General features: G+C 32.4%; 3 protein-coding genes across 4 annotated transcripts; 2 read left to right on the forward strand and 1 right to left on the reverse strand.

The window, feature by feature from the left end:
- The first annotated feature begins 669 nt into the window (after nucleotides 1-669).
- On the forward strand, nucleotides 670-4,963 carry LOC109816445 (putative serine/threonine-protein kinase At1g54610). The gene is made up of 7 exons (XM_020381467.3): nucleotides 670-1,164; nucleotides 1,271-1,555; nucleotides 2,501-2,818; nucleotides 3,397-3,624; nucleotides 3,698-3,798; nucleotides 3,883-4,003; nucleotides 4,459-4,963. The coding sequence occupies exons 1-7, from the start codon at nucleotides 880-882 to the stop codon at nucleotides 4,774-4,776; spliced, it is 1,656 nt and encodes a 551-aa protein (XP_020237056.1). The 5' UTR covers nucleotides 670-879; the 3' UTR covers nucleotides 4,777-4,963.
- A 3,984-nt stretch (nucleotides 4,964-8,947) lies between these two features.
- On the reverse strand, nucleotides 8,948-14,071 carry BPC4 (basic pentacysteine 4). 2 transcript variants are annotated; one of them, XM_020381468.3, is made up of 3 exons: nucleotides 13,928-14,071; nucleotides 10,530-10,692; nucleotides 8,948-10,432 (listed from the first exon to the last, which is right to left on the reverse strand). In XM_020381468.3, exons 2-3 carry the CDS (start codon nucleotides 10,596-10,598, stop codon nucleotides 9,548-9,550), a joined length of 954 nt encoding a protein of 317 aa, XP_020237057.2. In that variant the 5' UTR covers nucleotides 10,599-10,692; nucleotides 13,928-14,071; the 3' UTR covers nucleotides 8,948-9,547. The 2 variants fall into 2 exon arrangements, with proteins under 2 accessions (XP_020237057.2, XP_029130851.2); XM_029275018.2 differs by lacking the exon at nucleotides 13,928-14,071 and adding an exon at nucleotides 13,773-13,875.
- Nucleotides 14,072-15,887: 1,816 nt separating this feature from the next.
- Nucleotides 15,888-17,299, forward strand: LOC109816433 (uncharacterized). Its single transcript, XM_020381448.3, has one exon. The coding sequence runs from the start codon at nucleotides 16,090-16,092 to the stop codon at nucleotides 17,041-17,043; it is 954 nt and encodes a 317-aa protein (XP_020237037.2). The 5' UTR covers nucleotides 15,888-16,089; the 3' UTR covers nucleotides 17,044-17,299.
- The last annotated feature ends 6,562 nt before the right edge of the window (nucleotides 17,300-23,861 follow it).

Below are 23,861 nucleotides of genomic sequence, written 5' to 3' on the forward strand. Positions count from 1 at the left end.
AAATGTTGGAAACTACAATTCACACATTTCTAAAGAATTTTTTTTTAATATATAAATTTTCACGTTGAATAACCGTTTAGTCAGCCTCTACGTTTTTCAATTTTCAAAAGCACTATAATTCAACCAGTTCTCATGAGTTACTCCTTTTGTTTTTAGTTAAACCAACGAAACTAGTCAGTCAAATTCAAAATTTAAAATATAAGATATTTCTATAAAATTTAATTATTCTTTTCAATTTTATTATTTTACGATTTAATTTTAAATAATTAAAAATATTTTATTTAGTTCTTAAACATATTATTTTTGTCTTAGATAAATATTAATTTTTAGTCTTTTTAAAAATAGACAATAAAAACTAAAAAAGATAAAAAAATAATATTTAGAAACTAAATAAAGTATTTTAATTATAAAATTATATAAATAAAAGATGATTAAATATTTTTATGATTTGAAAATCTAAAAACGAAAATTAATAATTTCATCTACTAATATAATATTCTCTATGAACTTATATATAATCAAGAAAATATCTAAAAAAAATTAGACTTAAATATAAATAAATTTTAACTAACTTATCATTATGCTATCATGTCAAAAATAGTTTGCAATAATATTATTTAGAGAAATGTTTTATTAGAATATTTAGTTATTAGTATTAGTAGTACACACTTTCAACTTTCAAGTTTCAAGTACCTGTAAACAGAGAGACATTGTGACAGCCTCAAACTCCTCACCTCAAAAATCTTCATTCTTCAACAACAAACAAACCTTAAAATCCTCGCTCATTCGCCGGCCACCACCTCCGCCACCGTGTACGGCAGCTCCATGCGTTTTCCACACTCTTCCACCGTTACCGCCGCCCGCAGTCAGCTCTAACACATGGGCTGCGCGCTCAGAAAGCAGGCGGACGCCGCCGACCGCCGCCGGCATGACACCGCCTCTAACGGCGGCGAAAGTAATGCCGTCACGGTTCGGGAGAGGCACAAGGCTCCGCACGCCGGCGAACCTTCCGGCGTTGTTCCGGCGCCGGAGCGCCGGAGACCCCGACTTGAGTCGTTCACGGCGACCCACCAGGGGTGGCCGCCGTGGCTGATGGCCGTCGTCGGCGACGCTATCGGAGATTGGACTCCTCGCCGGGCCAACACATTCGAGAAACTTGCCAAGGTGAATGTTTTTGGAAGTTTGAACTTAGAAACTTAACCTCTTTTTCCAAAAATTATTTTTTTTATTTATTTTTAAAATTGGTATTTTGTTTTGGGTGTTTGTGCAGATTGGGCAAGGAACTTATAGCAATGTGTATAAAGCAAGAGACCTTGTTACTGGGAAGATAGTGGCTTTGAAGAAAGTTAGATTTGATAACTTGGAGGCAGAGAGTGTGAAGTTCATGGCTAGAGAGATTCTTGTTTTGAGGAGGCTTGATCACCCCAATGTTGTAAAGCTTGAGGGGTTGGTTACTTCAAGAATTTCATCAAGTCTTTACTTGGTATTTGAGTACATGGAGCACGATCTTGCTGGTCTTGCAGCTGGTGTTGGTGTCAAATTCTCTGAGCCACAGGTACCACTATTTTTTGCTCATTTTTCCAATTTTGCTTTTTGCATCCTTCAGTGTTGTGATTTAGTGGTGTTTGTGTTTCACCTCATCATTTAACTCCAAGTTCTTTTCATTATTAGTGGAGATTTTTTTTGCTCCTAGAGCTTCCAAGCCAAGCCCTCGTTGGGTCCCATACGTGCACTGTTCTGAGCTCTTTTTTACTTTTTATTTTGCATGATTCTTGCTCTGAAATTTCCTATGTCACATCACTCTATAAAATGAGGTTAGCACATGATTCCGATTTTTTGCTTTATCCAGCAGGATGCAAATACACTGAAGGAAAGAACTTTCTTTACTTTTATAATGTGTTTGGATTGGGAATTTTGAGAGTGGAGTTTAATTTTTAAGTGGATTTAAAACATGATGCATTGAAATGCCTTGTTTTTATAATGATGGAAATTTTATAGAGGATTTCTTTTAAGTAAAATAAAGGGGGAATACGTCTACTTTTATGTTTCAAATTCCATCTATTCATCCATTGGATTCTTTGGTTGTTTGCTGATATATATATATATATATATATATAAATTATATTTTTTATCCCAATTTTAAATGGAAAATAGAATTTGCATGTCCTATAGGGAGGGTGGTGACCTTACATTGTCTAGAGTTTGGGTTTAGGCCTAACTCAACCTAGTTTAAATGGAAACCAGAATTTGCATGTCACATAGGGAGGGTGGTGGTGACCTTACATTGTATAGTGTTGCAATGAGAATGTTAAATCATGTAGTTTTTATTCCTTGGCTTTATGGAGGTATTTACATTTAGTACACAGTGAAGTTATGTGAAGCAATGGTGCCTTGTCATGTATCAGTAAGAATAGAAGGGAGGACGAACCTTTCATATTTAAAAATGAAAGGCAAATTGTACCGAAAGGCTGATTATTTTTCAGTATGTCCTTTATGACAGGTCAAATGTTATATGAAGCAATTGCTGTCTGGCCTTGAGCATTGCCACAGCCGAGGTGTATTGCACCGCGATATTAAGGGTTCCAATCTGCTTATTGACAATGAAGGAATACTTAAAATTGCAGATTTTGGACTGGCAACTTTCTTTGATTCTAAGCAAAAGCATCCCATGACTAGTAGAGTCGTGACCCTTTGGTATCGCCCCCCCGAGCTTCTTCTTGGGGCTACATCCTATGGTGTTGGTGTTGACCTTTGGAGTGCTGGCTGCATCTTGGCGGAGCTGCTTGCTGGAAAGCCAATCATGCCTGGCCGAACAGAGGTATTGCTCTGTGTTGTTCCATGAGTGGCTTTGTATCAAATTAAAGACTATTGACTGCAATGACTTCTTATCTTTTCTCAATTACATCAAACACCAGTCTTGATGCATCAGCTTGCTTTTGGTTCATAAATTCTCCATCCCTGAAATCACTTTTGAGGCCTTGCATGTGGGAAGAATTCCTTTTGTTTTCCCCCCCATTTTATTGTGATTCACCGACCAAGTTGGTAAGGTGGGGGGCTTAGGTTGGATTGTTTCATCAATTTGATTACTATGTTTGTTAATCAATTAATGGCATAACCTATTATCGTGATGGACCGCTGATCAGACATGGTTTATAGGCCTTAAGGTAGAAACCAAATTATAGTCAGAGAATAAATAGAGGCAACTGAAAATGAGAATGTTTAAGTTCATCATCAAAAGACACACAAAGTAGTTTATTTGAATACACTGTACCCTCTAGCAAGCTTAAGGAAGTTAATATAGTATCAAATTTATGTTTTGATATTTCTGTTTCCTAGATCTTGCGATGCTTATTTTCTGGAAGACATGTGACTGATTTTTTAGTTGCTTGGATCTAGGTTGAGCAGCTGCACAAAATATTTAAGTTATGTGGCTCTCCATCTGAGGAATATTGGAAGAAATATAAGTTGCCAAATGCTACGCTCTTTAAGCCACAGCAACCATATAAAAGATGCGTCTTAGAAACGTTCAAGGATTTTCCATCTTCTTCATTACCTCTTATTGAAACGCTTCTTGCAATAGATCCTGATGATCGTGGCACTGCCTCAGCTGCTCTAAATAGTGAAGTGAGTGTTCACTGTGAATTAGCATTATATTTGAGATGTAATGTATGTATTCACAGCTGTTTTCTATCTGCAGTTCTTTACCACTGAGCCCTATGCTTGTGAACCATCTAGTTTACCAAAGTATCCTCCCACCAAAGAATTGGATATAAAACTGAGAGATGAAGAAGCAAGAAGGTTCTATTACTGTCTTCAATAACTTCTTGATTGATTTTATCTTGGTGCCTATTACAACTTCTATTTTTTTTTTACTATTCTCAGGCAGAAAGCTCTAAGTGGAAAAACTAATCCAGTTGATGGTGCCAGAAGGGTTAGAGTACGGGAGCGTGGTTTGGCCATTCCAGCCCCAGAAGCCAATGCAGAGATCCAAGCGAACTTGGATGTAAGCCACATGTTTCTGTTATATTAGTCTTCTTTCCATGCTTGGAACTCACTTTAGTTATGCTCTTGTTGAGTTTAATTTTCTGTTCCTTCTACATTTTTTTATGTATATCTCAAGTCTTAGCTTCCTTTTTACCCTATATACTAGCATCTAAATTTTGACATCTTGACAATTGCATGATTTCATGATAAAATATTCTATCAGTTATAAAACTGTCTGGAATTTGAGACCTAGATTCTTTGGCATCATCTTTTGCTTAGGATTCTCTGATCTTAGCCAGGCTAGCTTGGCTTTTAAAAAATATTTTTGGTGATGCATTGCTACTTCAATTTATAAAACTCTGCGATGACTTTTATTTGATCTGATGGTCCTTCTTATGTTTACTCAAGCTTTCTAATTCAGCTTATTCTTATTTGCTTCCTTGAGCAACATTACATGTGTTTTCTCACTATCAGAGGTGGAGAGTGGTGACTCATGCAAATGCAAAAAGTAAGAGTGAGAAATTTCCACCTCCTCATCAGGATGGAGCTGTTGGATATCCACTGGATGCATCAAACAAAGGAGGTGTTTCATTTGGAGCCACTGAAACTTCCTCTGCCTCTACCATACTTGATTCAAAATCTTCTGAATCTGTTATAAGTCATGCTGCCAGAGAGAAAGGGAGGAAATCTAACAAAGCGAATTCTGAGATAGCATCTTCTTGGAAATTTATGCGTGGATTCAAGCTATCAACAATTAGCCATTCATTTGATTTATTATTTAGAAGCAAATAATATGTTTCTTTGGATTTTGGCATCCTAGAATGAGGAAAGTAATGATTGATGCCTATAAATCATTTTTGCCCCTGCTTTGTGAATTTTTTTTAATTTTTTTTATTGTTGATCCCATTGTTTTGTATTTCATTTGACATATTAGTCTTTGTTGTATAATGTACAACAGTAGATCATCATTATATTTGTATATTCATGTATTTTTATCTTTTTTTCACATTGGGTTGGGAGAGTGATGAGAAAGGAAGGGACAAAAAAAGTCATAACTGAAATGAGAAAGAAAGAGGTGTAAGATGGGTGTGAAAATATTAGGATAGGTTGTATATTAAAAGGATCAACTCGTTATTGTACTGGTTTTGATTAATTGCAATGTGTTTAAATTAATTTGAACTATAAATTAATCATATTATGAATCATCTAATATACACTTGTCATAACAAAACCATTAATTACTAAAGTTTGTTCCTAGTCGAAATATGAAATATCTTTTGTTTTAAGAAGGTAGGAGTAGGTTGAAACATCACTTAATTTCACAAAATTGTTTGGTGGAGATATCTTAGCGATTACTAATTGACATTTAGTTCTATAAACTTTATTTTTGAAATGTGCACTCTTGGAGGAGAGTGTGTTAAAAATCGCACATTAACCAATAAAAAAATTAATAATAGTGTATATAAGTGGAGAATAATTTTTACCTTATTAGTTATTAGTGATAAGATTATTGTATAATCTTTGATTAATTGGAACATGTATTTAAATTAATTTGTATTATAAACTAATCTTGTAATGAATTGTTCAATACAATTGATAAAGACTATTACTAAAGTTTGTTTATAGTATTTAGTTAAAATATGAAATGTTTTTTTTCTTAAGAAAGTGGGTTGAAACTTAACTTTATAAAGTTGATTTGTAAGGTGAAAATATCTTAACAATTGTTGTTTGATGTTCAGTTTTACATACTTTATTTTTGAAATGTTTAGTTCTTGAAGTAAAAAAAAAGTATATTAAAAATCACTTATTAATTATGTATAAGATTATACTAAGGTATATAAGTGAGGAATAATTTTTACTTTACAAAATGGATCTGTAAGGTAAGAATTATTTCTTATTTATATACATTATTATGACTTTATCATTAATAGATGTGATATCTCTAATATTTTATGAAAAACCAGAAGGAAAAAATAGGTTAGTATATATATAAAATAGATATGATGTAATAAGAAAATACAAAATAATAATATGTATCAATAAAGTGTGCGATATATAAATGTGTATATATGTTATAGTTGAAATTGATAGTAGAAGCTCTACTAATATGCGTATGATAAAAAGGTTTGAGTGAGGAAGATGTTAGAGCACGTGAAAGGAGGAATAAATATACTAGAGCGAGTTGATAAGGAAAGTACGTGGTACAAGTGATGTGTACCTGAGTCACGTACCTGATGCATGAGTCTTTATCATAATTGAAGAATGGTAGTTGGTTAAAAAAGCACGTATATATATAGTTGGTAGAACTTACTGTGTTTGTCAATAACAATTCAAGTGTTTTGCTTCCTCACTAATGGCTTATCCTTATTTAATAGGACTTCTGTATTAATGGCATAGACAGCAGCTCAATGCCAAGTTCACTTCATTCAATTTTGTTCTCTGCGATTTGCAATAATACATCAGAAAAAAGAATAGGACAAACGAGGCCTGTGGCCCTGTACCACACACTTTTACCTATCAAGAAAGGTGAAACCTTAATGCTATGTTTGCATGAGAAAAAGGAAACAGAGAAAGTAGAATTGATAGGTGCAAAAAAGAATATAAGAAATAGAATAAAAATAAGTGTATTTGATTTCAAAGAAATAAGAAAAAATTATATATAAAAATAAAAATAAAAACATGATGGACTGTATTATAATATTGTATATATTTAGTTTCACGTCTATGATCTACATTTGAATAGGAATCAAATCAAAATTATATAAAAATAATTAATTATTACTTCCACTTATCCATATCACCAAAATATGTTCATAATTGGTTATGCTGTAATAAATTTTTAAAAAATAACATAACTAATTATGTTGAATATTAGTCGTGAAATTGTTTTAAAAAACTAACATAATGGATTATGTCCTGCACAGTTGCTTCTTCCTTTCCTTTTTGTGTTGTTTTGTAACTTTCTTATTTCTGTATCCCCGTCTGTCTTCTCCACCAAAAGCAGCATGTTCCACGACTTCTACTTCTCTTCGATTCTTCTTTATTCTTTCTCTTCCAACTCATTCCTCCTCCACAAAAAATAAAGAAAGAAAATATATTGTTCTTGAAAGACATTAGTTTTCATGTTTAACCGGAGAATACTCCATAATATATATATATATATATATATATATATATATATATATATATATATATATAGGGGAATGCTAACACACTCTCACTAAAATATAGGTGGGAATATATTAACATTCCCCATATATATATATATATATAGGGAGCATATCAAGTGAGAAAAAATTAATCTAAGGGTTATATTTTAACCCTCTCATTTCTCATAATAAATTCTCTCTTACTTGATATGCTTCCTATATATATATATTTCTTGAAAGAGATTAATTTTTAAAAATCTCACATTAGATAGAATATGAAGTTCAATGTGAAGATTTGGGACTTTCTCTCACATAATAAATTGATCTTTTAGATAGAGCTCTCTTTATAGTTTAAGTTCTAACATTAATATGGGTTTAATAGGTGAATACACCTTGATAATGAATTCTTAAAACTCCTTAATATATATTTATTTTTAAATTAGATTTAAAATGATAAATAATGAAATTGTAATGCTGGATCCTGTCAAGTTATTTTTAGGGAGGATCTCTTTTCAATGAGAATATATGCACCCATTTTGGTTAATTAGTAGAGATAAATATATCTACAAATAAAACATCTTTAGGAATTATTTTTAACCTTATTAAATTACATGATTTATCATTTTTTTTATCTATAAGAATTATAATGATAACAATATACAAAATTTAAATTTAAGACTTTGTACATATTATTCTAACTCTTACTACTAAGTCAATTACATTGTTTATCCTAATCCTATATATTAAATATTTAATTTTAATTAAATTTTAAATCTTAATGTCAAAACTATGTAATTTTAATAAATCTTAATTTAATCTAATATTCATAAAGAGGATTACCCATTTGATGTATACTTCTTTTTTTTTTTTTTTTTTGAACAATTTGTCTCTAGAACTATTTCTTAAACTGCTTTTCATCTCCATTATTTTTCGAAAATTACTCTTACATTTATAACTATAAAAAAAAATAAAAAATAAGACCCTCTTATCATTAACCTTTCAATTTTATTTTATTTTTATTTTTTTAAAATATACAGAAATACAAAATACTTTTTTTTACGCTGGTTATGAACAATAGTAATAAATAATTTGGAGGGCGAAACTTTCACTGTCCTTTATCCCAATTAAATATCCTTTATATTCTCTCTTTCGAATATGTGTTTCACATATGCAAGTAGTGATATTTCTTTCTCAATCATATCAAGGTACCCTTTATTTTTTTAATCCGAATACTTAATTTTCTTAATAGTTATCTCTTTCAATCTACTTTTTTTTTAAAATCTCTATTTCTAAATTAATTTCAATAGTTTTTTTAAAATAATTTGTTAATAATTAAAAATAACATTATCAATTTAAGTTATTTATCGTAAACTCAATATTTATGAATTTATACACTTAAAACTATTTATTATGAATTTAAATATAATACAATTATATTTTTACAATATTTATCTATTACATATTTTAACTAAATAAAATAATCATTTATCTTGTAATTACACATGCTAAAATACTAATCCAAACATATAGTGAATGTGTTTTCCATTCCATTTGTTATTTTGGATGACACGGAAACAAATCATAACACGAAAGAAAGCTAGAGAAGATTTTGTTTAACCTATACAAATCGCATGATATTATCAAGGAGAGCGGATAGATAAATTCCCAACCAACAAATTTTTGGCACATTTAGTAGATAACTATATCCCTAAAACACAATAATCAGCTCGATTCACAAGTTGTGTTGTGTGTATGAAAGAGAACTTGGTAGAAGAACAGAACTTACTTTGGTGATATGCACGCATGGGAAGAGATTAATCTTTAAGCACACCCTTAGTGCAACACAAAGTTAAATAAATTCCAACACATCACAATCCTAAACAATAATATGTTTTGTTTCTGTGACCATATCTCGTAAGGGATTGTTGTAATTCTTTCCTAAAGATTAAATAAATAAATAAAGCCAAACTGAACAACTAAACAGTGTCTCGTGACAAAGTCTCTCTAGAGACTTTTGATCCCTAAGGAAATTGGAAATTTTCCCCATTGAAATTTATAGTTAACAAAAGAACCACAGACCAAAAAAAATGGAGAAAGTTTCCTACGTAACGTATTAATAATGGATAGACAACGCTGAAACCAACCAAGGGGGTCTACTTCTAGTCACCTAGAAACTAGAAAGTCACATGTACATACATTATACTTTACAGCTATCCCATTCATAATGATGGAAGTTGGGTCTAGCCATATCAGTAACCAAAAATAAGCATGGGGAAAACAGCCTTGTATTGAAAAATCAACTGTGTTTGCAAAATTCAAGCATACCATGCTTATCTAGGCATGATTTCAATCAAAGGCCAGTTGTTGCAAGAGGTTTAAAATGGAACACAACTCGATACAAATGAGTCAGCAACCTACTTGATGGTGATGTAGCGATTTGTTCCGTGTCTGGCCCAGTATTCCTTAAGATCCAATGGTATAGATAAATCATGGCCTTCTGATGCCAACCTACTGAGAAGTCTTGTAAAGACGCTTCCACTCATCTTTCGTCCTCCAATGCGGGCATGACGCTTGTTTGGAAGTTGTGGTAGTGGATACATAGACAATGTCGTGGTACAACAGGATGACTGCCAACCGCCATTCCCCCATTTGTAGCACTGACGTGGTACGCCGGTACATGTGCATACTGGCACTGGCATGATAGTTTCATCAAATGCAACCAAATTCAGGCCAACATCTTGCCTGTCCCATTCAGATCTGATCTTTGTCCCTTCGGAAGAAGCCTGCCTGTTTAAATCCTCACCCATTTTCTTTACTTTGCAGGGTGTCTTTGATGCCTTAGAATTAATTACCTTGTTATCCTTTGTTTTCTTTGTTTGATGAGACTTTACAGCTTCAGAAGGTATAACAGTCACTGGAGAGGCATCCCTTATAATCATATCCTTTGCGCTGTACGCAGCATCAGTCATGTTAGATAGATGGTTTGAAGAATGGTGCAGCCGTTTTGATCCACAATGAATTCCGCTGCCAAATGGGAAGTTGACAGAATTGTTCCGACTTTGAAGGGCTGCAAGAGCATTATCACGTTCCAAAAGAGCATGATCTCTCTGAGCAATTGCTTCATCTCTTTGCCGAATGGCTGCATCTCGAGCAGCCAAGGCTTCATTCTTTTCGGATATAGCAGCCTCTAGTTCAAGTTCTAGAATGGCAGCCTGCCTTTCAGCCATAATGGACCTTATCTTCTTATTCATAACTAATGCATTTGGCTCTTTTACTTGATGCTGGGAATCGGTATTCCACTGCACATGCAAAAACCAATCCAATTAGTAAATCAAGTGACCACTGGTGCAAAGCTAAAGAAACAGAAAGCACACTAAATCTGTGCATTCCTCTTACCAGGGAATGTGCTCCTCTGTAGTAATCCATCTTATGCCTGCTGTTTTCATGTTGGCGGCCATCATCCATTTTTCATCCAGAGGATTTTGCAACAGATGTGGCAGTTGGAATCACGAAGTCTTGATGCTTAATTAATCAACAATATCCAGCTGAAAGGCAAATCCTGTTAACAAATGAGAAAAGAAAAAGTTTAGCATCAGATATTTAATGAGAGAAAAAATTAAATAAAATGAGAGAAATTTACAACTAAACAAGCATAGAACAATCCAATATGTAATATTCCCAATCATCATTCAAATACAATTTATAAAGGATCTAAGCTTTTCTATATAACTGTATGAGTAGTTCTTTATTTTATCTCATGCACTACAAACAGGAGAAGACACAAGAAGCACATCATTTATTGGACAAAAACTTGGGTGTTAGAGATCCCACCAGTTTCCAACAATGAACCGTGCACAACGTTAAGTAATTCTAGTTTATCAACTATAGCATTTATATGAAGAAATTTAAGAAGATAGATAGTGAAATGCTTTATTTTTTGAGCTAGTAGGTAAAATTCTTTAAGCTACACATTCTATCATGGCAAGTTTTGACAAAGCTCACATCAATTTGCACTATAATGAGACATTGAGAACATAATAGACAAAAATAAAATATAGTGATTACCTAAATATAACACCAAAACATCACAATCATTTTCTTTCCGGGGGATGTCAGATATCACAAATCTAAAACTCTTTATTTGAATGTTTGGCATTAAAAAACAAAAAAAAGGAGCAATTGAGCTACCCTCTACTCTACTCTGGCATAAGAAAACAGACCATGCCCAAAAATCTAAAACTTCCAGACTTTAAAACTTCCACTAGATTTCTCTGTGCGCACTATGCACTTATAAACATTATCATATAAACAAGAACTACCAATGATACAGTTACTGAAAGCAATTAATTGTAGCAAGGCTAATATTTCAAACATAATGTATGGGAAGTATTTAATAAAAATTCAGCCTTATTTCCAAAGAGTGTCCAGGAGTGCCCCTTAATGCACAGGTATATGACCATTTCTTTCAATTAAAGTTTCAGTAAACGCAACACACTGATTTCTTTGCTAATTGTTATTGTAGTTTCAAAACGTGTTGGACAACATAGGTTTTCGCTATATACCATAACTTATTAACGTTAAAGACACAAAAAACAGATAAATCTCTGGTACGTGTACTTAAGAGAAAGCCCTTCCTAAACAGACTATGTAAGACACACTGCATACGTTATGTGGTCAAGAAGAGGGTATATTATTTAATATTGAGCAGCTCTTCCTACATGTATTTTATATTTTTGAAAATCTTGTATCCCCGTATCCTTAACATACCAGGTATGACATCTTAACTGCACTATTGTCCAATGCCAGTGCGTTACTACGTTTGAAATCATTCAAACAGCATTAAAAAAAGCATATCATTCTGTAAAATTGCATGCAATTAGCCTTCATTCTCAAATACAAGCTAGAAATAGGATCAAGTTAATTTCTCATCTTTATCCAGAAAGTTAATCCACCTTTTAAACAATTAAAACATTGCAATAAAAAAAAATATAATTTGGCAAAAGAAAAAAATTTGCAGTTTTGCAACTTCCATCACGATAACATTTTCAAAACATTGCATAACCTCAAGTTACACAATGAGGAAAGAAAAGATTTATAAGCAGATATTACTACTCTAGTATAGCTACCCAGAGTGAAGTACCTTTCCTCTATACAGTACAATCAAGAATAGAGACACGACTTATATGTTTCTCAGGGGAAAAGAAAGGCAAAAGAAAATAAGCAAAGACCTAATTGTTTCACAAGCTTGCTATGGGAAAATGGGCATTTTCTCACTGCAAATGCCGAAACTAACAGACCATAAAATTGCAATCCATATATCAAGATATAATGGTAATAACACTAACGAATGATCTTGTCCACCGGACTCAAGTAATCATATCCAAAGCAAATTGTTCTCAATTTCTCATCATATGTAATATACCCAATTACTTGCAGAATATGAAAGTTAAAAATTGATATCATATGCATCTTAGTTAGAAACACCATGTTAAATCGGGTTATAATTATACAAAGAACGCGACTATTATTTTAATCTTCTACCAAAAAGATATGAGCACCAACAGTTTAAGGATAAATATCATACCATAAATACTTAATAGAGAGCAAGACGATCACTAAATGTTAATCCCTCAAAATTTACCAAGCAAAAGATGTTTCATTGGAACCGAGAAACCCCTCCCAATATCTCCTAAACAAATCATTGAATGAATCTAAAAGAAGCAGACAGTTGGAATAGAATATTTTCGATTCAACATGTCCAGATCTTAGCTAATTGCCTATTTAAATTTATCATAATTATAGATAGATATAGGGAGACAGAGATCAAATACTACACAAATCTGGATTGCCAACTTCAGACTGATCCCAAGATAATAATATGGCAAAGAAGAGGCTTTTATAGTCTAATTAAAAAACTTCAATTCAAGAGCAGAAGCCGTGGGACAGTACCCAAAAAAGGAGAGAGAGAGAGAGAGAGATAGAATCAACCAATAAAGTCTAGATGCAGAAGAAACCACCAGAGACAATATTCAATCCAGATTACTAAAGCTATTTAAGTGAAAATACAACACTCCCGGTTAAAGAAGAACCAAAACGACAGATACAATTCATAACTCATTGCTCAGAATTCACAGACAGCATGTTTAACATTTAAATACTAAAAAAATAAGAAACAAACAAATGGCATTCCCCACTCTACACTTTCCCCAAAGGTAAATAAGAAAAGCACACTGAGTAACCTTTTCGCTCCCTTTTCACACGAATGTGACCAAACACACTTGCGATCACATCATTGTGCTCTCCATTAGACACAAAAGCTCTAACAAGCAAACCCTGAAGCCACTCTCCAAAACCTTCTCCAATCCGACCAGTACTGTTCACAACACTCAACCCCACAAACACATTGCAAAAGATAAATAAAAAAAAAAACTTTTTTTTTCAATCTCCCAATTCAATAAGTCCTGCACAGAAGCTAAAAGCAAGCATGCAATGCAGAGACGAAATGAAAAGGGGGTGCGGCGAAACAAAGTGGAAATCAGGAAATTGCGGTGTGCAACGAATCCCATAGTGAATTTGAGAATAGAAAAAAGGTGGCATTGGAAAGAGTGGAAAGTTGCTGTAAAAGGTTAGGGACATTACCTTACCTAGAAAGCTTTAGAAATTGAAAATGGTAATTACTACGAAAAGAGAGTGAAATGTGGAATGAGAGAGAAAACTTAAAGCTACAGGAATGGAATCGAAGGGAGAGAGAGAGAGAGAGGAGAGAGAAAATGTGAAGGAGAATAAGAAGATACCTGCAACGACACCGTCGTTCGACACTGCTCTGCGAGCGTTGCGTTTCACTCTTCCCCTTCTTCACCTTTCGCCACCCTCGTGTCGTGTTTCGCTTTCATCACTAATCCCATGCCAAAACAACGCCGTTTTAAATTTTCTTTTCTTTTTTCATTTTTGTTAACATGACTTGCTCTTATCATATGTGCTGTGATAAAAAAAATGTTTATTTTTTAATTGAAAGAGTATTAAAATATTTAATTTTATTTAATCTCAATACATTAATCTCTGTCTAAAAATATGTTTTAACCAAAAAACATATTAAAATAATTTGTGTTCATGAAAAAAACACATGGTATTTGAATTTATAGATGAAGAAAACATTTTTACAAGAAGGAGGAGAATTGAGTAGGAAGAAAGTTTTAGTTTCGTGTTTTAAAATCAAATTTTAAAATAGAAATTCTAAACACTATTTTTAGAAATATTTGTCTCTTATTTCTCATCACATTCATCATCCATATTGGAATTGTGATTTAATTTTTGAAGTTATGAGAAAAGTTTAAATAATACAAAGCAATGATAATATTATTATTAGTTTACTTAATTTCTTGTAGAGATCTTGAAGTTTAAAGACTAACCCTAACATCACTAAGGAACATTGATTACAAATAAAAAATGATCATTAAAAATATTATTTCAAATAAATCAAAAGTATTTTAGAGATAATATCAATAAATAGGATAAAAATAATTAATATCATCTAATTTAGTCCACTATTCATATTTTTTTATAAAAACAAGTGGATACGAATATATTTATCTCTATATATCCATAATTATATAAAAAAGATATATGAAATTTTGGTCTAATCATATTTTATTCTATAACTACGTCCAAATCACTCATAATATCTAATTATAAATCACTCATAATTATTTTATATCTATTATATATAAAAAAATTTATTTTTAAATAATAAAATATAAAATAAATGATGTGAAACTTTTATATTAAGTGATATGAAACTTTTAAATACATCAAAATAATAAAAAAATAATTAAATTAAAATTACACTTTATTTAAAAATAATTGCAATTATTTTTCTTCTTCTTTCTTTTCTTTTGAATGTTCATTCTCCTTCCACTTCTATAGTTTTATTATAGAACTCGATCACAATTGATTAGATTTTTTCATTAGACTAACTTCAAAAGTACTTAAAAATATCATGATTACTCTCAAACATAAATATAATAATTTACCCTTATCGATCAATGTATTTAATCATAAAAGATCCATCATTATTAATTTAACAACTTTTTCTTATTTAGAATTAATGAATAAATAGTTCAAACCATACATAGAGTTCCACTCACACAAAAACATTTCCTACACAACCATTAAGATTAGAATTATTTCAATTACCGTAACGTTCTCATCAAATCAAATTTGCCACAAAGGATAACAAAAACACATTAAAATATAACATTTCACATTCAACAAAAAAAGAAAAACTCGAACAAAAACTATTTAAGAAAAATTAAAAACGAATTTTACTCTATTTACTCCAAAAAAAAATATTTTCAAAAAATTAATAACATACAATCAAATCATATATATTTTTAATTTTTAATTATCAATTTTAAAATATTATATTAATCATTTTTATAAAAAAAGAAACGCAATTTCACTTTTATCAACAAACAAGATATTATATGATTGATAAATATTTTTTTTCTCTTAAACATGTAATTTGAGATTTGATTAATTTTTTAAATAGATATCACATTAACAAATTGAGTAATAGTATGTATGTAACAAAAGTTATCTAACATTATGTTTATATTTATTTCTCTTCATTTAAGACATAAATAAATAAAAATTATTTATTTTGTGGGAGGATATTTATTTTGTTTGGTAATTAAAAAAAAAAAAAAAAAAAAGAAGAAATGGAAGTATGGAAAAGTGAGTTGGGTGGAAACGTGGTGGTTCTGTAAAATAATGTGGTGTGGAACATGATGAGAGTTAGAGTACCACAAACGAATAACAAATGGTTGCATCCAAAAAAGGGTTAGAATTAGTACACACCACACTCGCGCGCAACTCGCACACTCACTCACTCCTCTATCCCTAATTTCCCAATTCAAACCCTATCCCTAATTCTGCATTTCGGATTCATTTACGCGGAATGGCAGAGATTCAGCCGCCGGAGGGGCAGATAAACGGCGGCGGAACCCTAATTCTCAATTCGTCGGAGCCTTCCATCGGATCCAAGCGGCAGCGGCGGCCGAGCGTCCGATTGGGCGACATCGGCGGAGACCAGCCCTACGACTCCCACGCGCGCCGCAACTCCAAGCCGTGGAAACTCGCCTTCGACGGCGGACACCACCACCACCACCACCGTGGCGGCGGCAAGGAGAAGGGCCCAGGTAAACCCTCCAAGACTCGTCCTTTAACCAACTTGAGCGAGTTTAACGAAACCCTAGAACCCAACGACAGAGAGCCAGGGAACATCGACACCGTCGCAATTGGGAGCTGGAAGGTCAGAGAGTCCAAGAAGAGGGGCTCCGTCGCCACCAAGAGGGTCAGATCGAATTGGGTTTCCAGAATCGACGAGGGCGGCGACAACGGTGGCGGCAGCGGTGGCGGCGGCGGCGAGGGGGAGGAAGAGGAGAAGTATAACGGAGATGGGGATGATGATGACGATGATGTTGACGGGTATCGGGAGTTTGAGGTGGAGAATTCGGAGAGTCCTTTGAAGGAACAAAGCCCTATTCATAGTGTGGAGAATTTGGGGGGTGATGGGAATAGGAGGGGATTTAAGGGTAGAGAACAGCAGCAGCAACAGCATGACGGGGTTGAGCTATCTGTGCCGTCTGATACTGATGTTAGGGCTTGGAAGTGTGGGGATAGGAATAATGAGAATGGTGGGAGAGTGAGGGGTGGTGAAGATGGGGTTAGGATTTGGCTCAATGGATTGGGATTGGGTCGTTATGCGCCTGTGTTTGAAGTGCATGAGGTGGATGATGAGGTTTTGCCCATGTTGACTCTAGAGGATCTCAAGGATATGGGGATTAGTGCTGTTGGGTCCAGGAGAAAAATGTACACTGCCATTCAGAAACTCGGGAAGGGCTTCTCCTGAGTTGAGCAAGCTGAGCTTGTTTTTGGTGCCGTGGCCGCCGGATGATGTAGATTCTCAGCCGTAGCGAATTATTCAGATGCGTGTGTCTGAGCTGAACTGAGTTTTAGTATGTTCTCCCGTGACTCTTTTTTTTAGGGTTGGAAAAGTTAGGACCTCACATGTTATTTGAGAAACAAACATCCTTCTTGAAATCCAGTGCAAGTATATATAACTCTGCGAATTTTGTTGGAGCTATTCATAATTGTTTTTTTTTCCACTGAAGCAATTCTAGTTTTTTATTTCGTTGGTAACTTGGAAGAGCAGCATGAAGGAAAAACCAACATGGTATAACGCGGTTGGAAAGTTCTTTCCTTGAATGAAAAGGGCATGCTGTTTCATTTCCTTATTCTGTTTATGGGAATGTCAACCATGCATTTTTGTGGTCTTGTGAAATTATTGTGTTGACCTTGTTTACAGAACTCGTGTAGACTACAATAATCAACATTTAGTATGCGAAAGTCCTTCTGTTGTCATGTTAGTTTTTAACATTTAGCATATGGTCATATGGTATAAAGTGGCAATTGGCTTTGTCTACACAACTTTGTCTGTCGATGGAAGTCTTGGTGTGTGTTTGGATCTCAGTTGAGTTCAACTGAATACCAATCCATCTCCTCCATTCCTTCTATGTTTGCTGCTTTGGAAAATGAGAATTTCTGTTTACAAGGCTCCAAACAGAGTTCCAAACATGTCCTTAGTTAGGCGGTTACTTGGATGAAGTGTTTTTACAAGTTACAATGACCAGAGAATCGATATGTACCCCCCCTAAAATTTAGCATTTCATTCCAGCTGCTTTCTTGAGGTAAATTAATTATTGCAACATGTTAGGACATCTATTTTTGTTGATATGATCTCAGTTTGGTTTGTTTCTATCTAATTATTTTGGTATTTAATGATATCGATTTATTCGGAATTTCATTGTTGCTTGCAATCAATTCTATTGGAAACGTCAGTTTCTCTAACTTGTTCAACACGTAGCAATGGGATGAATTAAAGTTTGCAATGATGTAAATTCTGTTTGTGTTAGAATATAGTGTTTGTCTGTTCAACAATGTTTTTATATTTTAACTGGGATTGTTGGAATTAGCTGAGCTGGTATTTAGTTAGTGTTTTTTGTTGTTGCTTGTAAAGATTCTTTGTTCTTGGGTGGATGTGCTCTAGTTATATGAAGAAAATTGCAATTATTATTTTTTACATAGCAGGAGTGTGACTTTGATGGCGGTCAGTAATGCAGTTTTGGCAGAAATGATATAAAGCTTGTTATGCTGCAACTGAAATCATTTTGTCTGTATATCTAGTGATGGAGGCACAATCTATAAGTGGCCAATTTTGTTGTGTTTAGTGGATCATGAGTGAGTATCTTACTATTTATGGATGCTCCTTGATATTTAAGTGCATTTCTACTGTGTTTTCTGCTATATATATCTTTGGATTAACACATTTTGGAATTATTTTAACATGGTGGATCAAATTGATAAAAGATGAATGAAGTGGGAGAAGAAAGCTCCATTGAGAGGATGAATGCCTGTTAGAAAGATAGCATGTTTGCCATGTACTTGATTATATTAAAAATAAATTAAGCCTGGCCTAGACTAGACAAAACGTACCTTATGGCACTTCTCTGAAGATGTGTGGGACTCCTCCTGGTGGGACCAGAGTATTTTGGCTGTTTTTCTTGCTAGGAGATTAACTGATTAACAGAGGTAAGGAATAATTCGGAAATTGAAGAATGTGTTTGATGATTGATTGCATCAGTGGAGAGAGAAACATCTTATAAAACAGATGGGAAATTATGTGGCAGTGACAGTGAGGTTCCTAGTGTGCATCAAATTTTCACTGCAAATAATTGTTAATTTCTGTACACCTTTTAGCAACCAGAGGTCCGGAGCGCATGTTTGATTCGAGTATACCACCGTCATTTCAAATATCATATGTTGTTTCTGTTGTTCAGACCAGTGGTTCAAGCCATCAAATGAAAACAAGTTTTCAAATCTTTAGGATACAACTATGGTAACCAACTTGGAGACAACAAAACGCAAAAGTAAAGTCCAAGTTGAAGAGTGCAATTCAATTCACTTGACCATGCCATTCCAAATCCTAAACGACAAGTTTAAAACAGATTTGTTGTCCGGTTATCCATCTGGGCTGAAATATTGCTCTATTATAATAAAGGGTAGCTACTATATCTGTAGACGTATAACAAATTATCATCAATAAGACCTTATCACTACTAAGTCAACTGCAAAAGAAAGGCATAGTTGAGGTTTCCAAGAAAATCCATTAGCTTGAATGGTCTCTTGAGGGAACACACTATAAATACCTGGACAATTTTTGGTCTCTTCTTGATCTTGTTATTACCTTTTACCAACTTGAGCGGAAACTTCCAATAACAGGCTTGAAAAGCTCTCAAACTACTGAAGTTTCACTTCATTTTGAAGTCATGTCTTTTTCTTTTTCTTTTTTTTTTCCCGCATTAAAATGATTACCAATCTGTGGGAAGAAACAGGTTGTATGTGTCGTGTGCATAGCTGAGCTAAGTTGTTCCAAAAGTGACAAGAATTAAACCTAAAAGATGAACAAACGTGATCAGTTCTAAACCTTATTTTCGGCTATACATTGATTGATCTGAGGGAGTCTTGGATCCCATTTATAGAATCAAAATAAAATTATATTATATATAATTCCGTAATATGCATAGTTATAGATGATAATATTTAAGTTTGTTTTGGTAAAAAGTAGACGAATGCGATTATATCTGTTGATTGTGCCTTCTACAGATGTATACAATGTTGGGAATTTATTGTTAATTGGGATATTTTTTTGGTTATAACTGGGATATAAAAAAGGGTTAGATTTGAATTTATTTTATTAAAAAATCAATTGCTTAAACTTGACAAAATTAATTGTTGATGGATTTAGTTCGGTTTCTTAATTTAGAGCAAATTGAGTGGTTCTTACCTGGTCTTGTTTTTGCATAAAAATCAGTTGTTTGTATGGTTATTAAGAGGTTATTACCCTCCTCTTGTTAAAGGAGAATCTTCTTTTTAAAATGTACACATAATCATCATTTAGCATTTTTTGAGATTTTTCTTTTTAAAATGTACACATAATCATTATTTTGCATTTTTCACACGCATGCATAAGAGAGGAATCCACTAATAAACACACACATACATAAGAGGGATCTACTTACTACAAAAGTAAGTTTATCTAGATAGACTTACTATAGTTAATAGTTCATGTTTAACATTAAATTCAACGATCCAATCATTGAATTAAAATTTTTTAATGTATAAATCAAGTTTGTAAATTTTTAAAATTATTTGATACTTCGTTTTATTAATTCAAAATATATAAAATATTTTTATAATTACCCATCAATTTGAATTAATAAAATAAAATATCAAATAGTTTTCAAGTTTTATAAAACTTTGTAAACTTAATTTATGCATCAAAAACTTTTTATTTAACAGTTAAATAGTTAAAATTTTATATTAAACATGGGTTATTGAATGAAATAAAGTTTAAATAAACTTATTTTTGGAGTAAGTAAATATTTTTCTTATATATATAACACATTTATACACCTATCTCAAACCTTTTAATATACAACATTATAAAATCACTTGTAAAACTTCTCTCTAAACCTTAACATGACATATTTACAAAGTCTATTAAAATTCTAATAGATCATAAACACATTCAGTTAATCATTACCCTTATAAAACATTGTTAGTTATTCAAATAAGCAATACAATTTTACGGAATGAATAGTTATATTAGAAATATTCACTTAAAAGTATGAGTCCCTAAAGTTATTTTATACATTATATTTAAGTTTTGTTCTCCTTTTCATTCTTCTTCCTTTTTTATGTCATTTTAGTACAAATGAAAATACGTGTAATATAACTAATAAACCTTAAATTTTATTGGGTTTATAGAGGCTCATTTTCTATTTAGAAATTCATATCTTTAAACAAACTCTAAATAATTATCTTAAATCATCTTATTTTATTAAACATATTATATTATTATTATTATCATTATTATTATTAACTCTTAATTCAATGATATGTTATTGTGACATCAATTGAAACATTCACTTTCAATTCCTACCCCTAAATAAATTTTAATTCAAATTAATGGTAAAATTTGTAACCTTTCGATCTATTGCACTAGTAGTGATGAGAAACAAATATGGCAAAGTTAATGTGGTAAAAGATTATTGTTTTTAATTTTCATAGTATTATGTCAACCTACATAGAGCTTACATAAAATAAATGGTTCCATTTCATGTAATCCATATAACAAGTCTTGAGGTTAAAGATTAACTTAATGCTAGAAAAATAAATAAGAAGGGTAGGTCGGTGCACCAAATTTTCATCATTTTGTGGTAAATAAGTTAGCATACAACTTTATTTTTGCACCACTCTCAATTCTTAGTTGACCGTCTCTTTCGCGTAAGCCTCTTCACACCTTAGCATTTGAAGCTAAGGGACTATACTACCCTAGTCCTTAGTCAACTATCCTCTTCATCCAAAGTCTTGTTTGGTCAGTTGATGTCAACATTAGGCCATGGAAAACCTTGACAGTCTCTAGCATTGTAATTTATCAAATTACCTTGGACAATAATAATGGTTTCATACTTTGGGAGATTATCATCGAAAGATCTGAGACACATACAAAAGATTAAGCACAAATATATAAGTAATTCCATATGGTTAGGACAAATAAGTTACAGACTTAAATGTTTTAGATTTAGACAACTACCAAGATTCTTTAAAGGTAGTCTTCCATATAAGATCAATTTCCATTAAAAAATTAATTACAACAACGTTTTTATAATTTGTTGTGCAGCTAGTGATGATAATATTAAATTTCCCTTGATATGACTAGGACATGTGTACTTGAGATAATATGTCATTCAAACATATAATGTCACCATTGCATACTTTATTGTCTTTAATTATTTTCTCCTGACATAAATTGTTTGTGCATATTTTTTGTATACATCTCTTTTTAATTTTTTTCATACATTATTATGTTATTATGTAATTGACATAAGTTGTTTCCATTTAGAAGTCCAAACACTATAAAAATAAGTTTATAGGAGAGATAAATATCAGCAACACATTTTTAACATATTCTAAGATTGGCTAACATTTGTATATGTCTCACTAAATATGTGAATCTTATTTTCTAATTGATAGTCTTAATTTCAATGTGGTAATATCTAAATGAATTTCAACCAATAAAAAGAATGTTAAAAAATACATCAAAAGATGTATTACTTCTTGAGAAGAAAAATGATGAATTTTAATTGGAATTTGATAATATATAAATAAATGATTTTTTTTTTGGATCCTAAAAACAAAATGTTCGGAATGATTTACTCAAGACTACGTACCAATCAACACCACATGGAATCCCATGCCACATACTATTGAGATTGCATATACATGTGAAATATTGAGCAGTATAGTACATTGATCAACTAGTAGTGCTGAGGAGAAATATTGAGCATGCAAATTGTAAGAGTGAAGGTCTAACAAGTAAGACAAGAGGCAAGCAAATAGCCGAGGATGCTTGCCAATTAACCAAACAAGGGTCTCCATCTTCACTCTAGACAAAGCCCCAAAGAATGGAATTGCTAGGCAAGTCATCCTTGGCTACCAGACATGACTCTCATCTACATGCAAGGCCTTTTCTCTTAAGCTGAGTTATGATCTATGTCAACACCCGATGACAAATCCTCTATTTATAGCTTCAATCAGACAATCACCCAACTTGAATGGTACTCATAATGTGACACAAAAATATAAGAATTTGTAACATTCCATGGCATATTGCTATATATATTCCTTGTCATCAATCACATGTTACTTGGTCTCATCCATGACTTCTTGCATACAAAACTTTTATGGGGAAAGCCAAAAAGAATATGTTCCATAAAAGTCAAAAACTAGGAGGGACCAACATCATGGTAATATGCTTTGAGTGTTGCTCATATCGTGGCAGGGATGGGAAATGGGAATGGTAGAATTGTCGATCTGCAGGTACTACCATAGTTTGCATGTTGATAAACCAACTTGCGTTGATTCTGTTCGTTCTGACATTCCATTTTTTTTCTTCTCAGTGTTGAAACCAATCCCATTCTAATCTTTAGCACTTCTCTACTTTATTATAGCAACAAAAGTTTACTCCTGCTGGCATGTTATTACTTATTTTAGCTAACGGACTCCAGAAAACTTTTTATTTAAAGATAACTAACTATAAATTTCGATGGATATCCTAGATTTGATATGGCAGTAAAATAATGCATTTAAGTGGCTACAACTCTCATACGAGTTTATTTTAATTCAATTAGGTATAATTTTAAATTCTAAAATAATACCAAAGTTTATTCTAAAAATTATTGTAGGACATATTAAATCACTCATTATCTGATTATTAATCAGATCATTAATATATGTTACATCTTATAAACTTCACAAATAAAGTGCGCGTGATACATTTTTTTTTTTTTACTTAGTCATATAATTTTCCATGTCAAACTCTCAATAATATGTAAAAGTTTTCATAATATAAAATCTAAAAAGAAATTGGTGATTGAGATCTCTATTTTTTCCCACTCTAATAACTTTATGAGTTATTAACACTATTTTAAAAATTTGCTCGAATTGACTGATTAGACAAAAAAAATTTAACCAATTTGAGCTGATAATCAAATCTTAATGTTATTGATTCAATTGCGACATCATTAGTTGATGAAAATCGAACAT

The sequence above is a fragment of the Cajanus cajan genome, chromosome 2 (genome assembly GCF_000230855.2).
Source record: "Cajanus cajan strain Asha chromosome 2, NIPB_CcT2T_4, whole genome shotgun sequence".
Lineage (NCBI taxonomy): Eukaryota > Viridiplantae > Streptophyta > Magnoliopsida > Fabales > Fabaceae > Cajanus > Cajanus cajan.

Excerpts from the sequence above, each read along its gene's own strand:
- LOC109816445 (XM_020381467.3), top strand. The coding sequence starts at position 880 with ATGGGCTGCGCGCTCAGAAAGCAGGCGGACGCCGCCGACCGCCGCCGG. Across the intron at positions 2,819-3,396 it reads TCATGCCTGGCCGAACAGAG|GTTGAGCAGCTGCACAAAAT; the intron begins GTATTGCTCTGT and ends GCTTGGATCTAG. Across the intron at positions 3,625-3,697 it reads CAGCTGCTCTAAATAGTGAA|TTCTTTACCACTGAGCCCTA; the intron begins GTGAGTGTTCAC and ends TTCTATCTGCAG.
- BPC4 (XM_020381468.3), bottom strand. The coding sequence starts at position 10,598 with ATGGATGATGGCCGCCAACATGAAAACAGCAGGCATAAGATGGATTAC. Across the intron at positions 10,433-10,529 it reads ACAGAGGAGCACATTCCCTG|TGGAATACCGATTCCCAGCA; the intron begins GTAAGAGGAATG and ends TTGCATGTGCAG.
- LOC109816433 (XM_020381448.3), top strand. The coding sequence starts at position 16,090 with ATGGCAGAGATTCAGCCGCCGGAGGGGCAGATAAACGGCGGCGGAACC.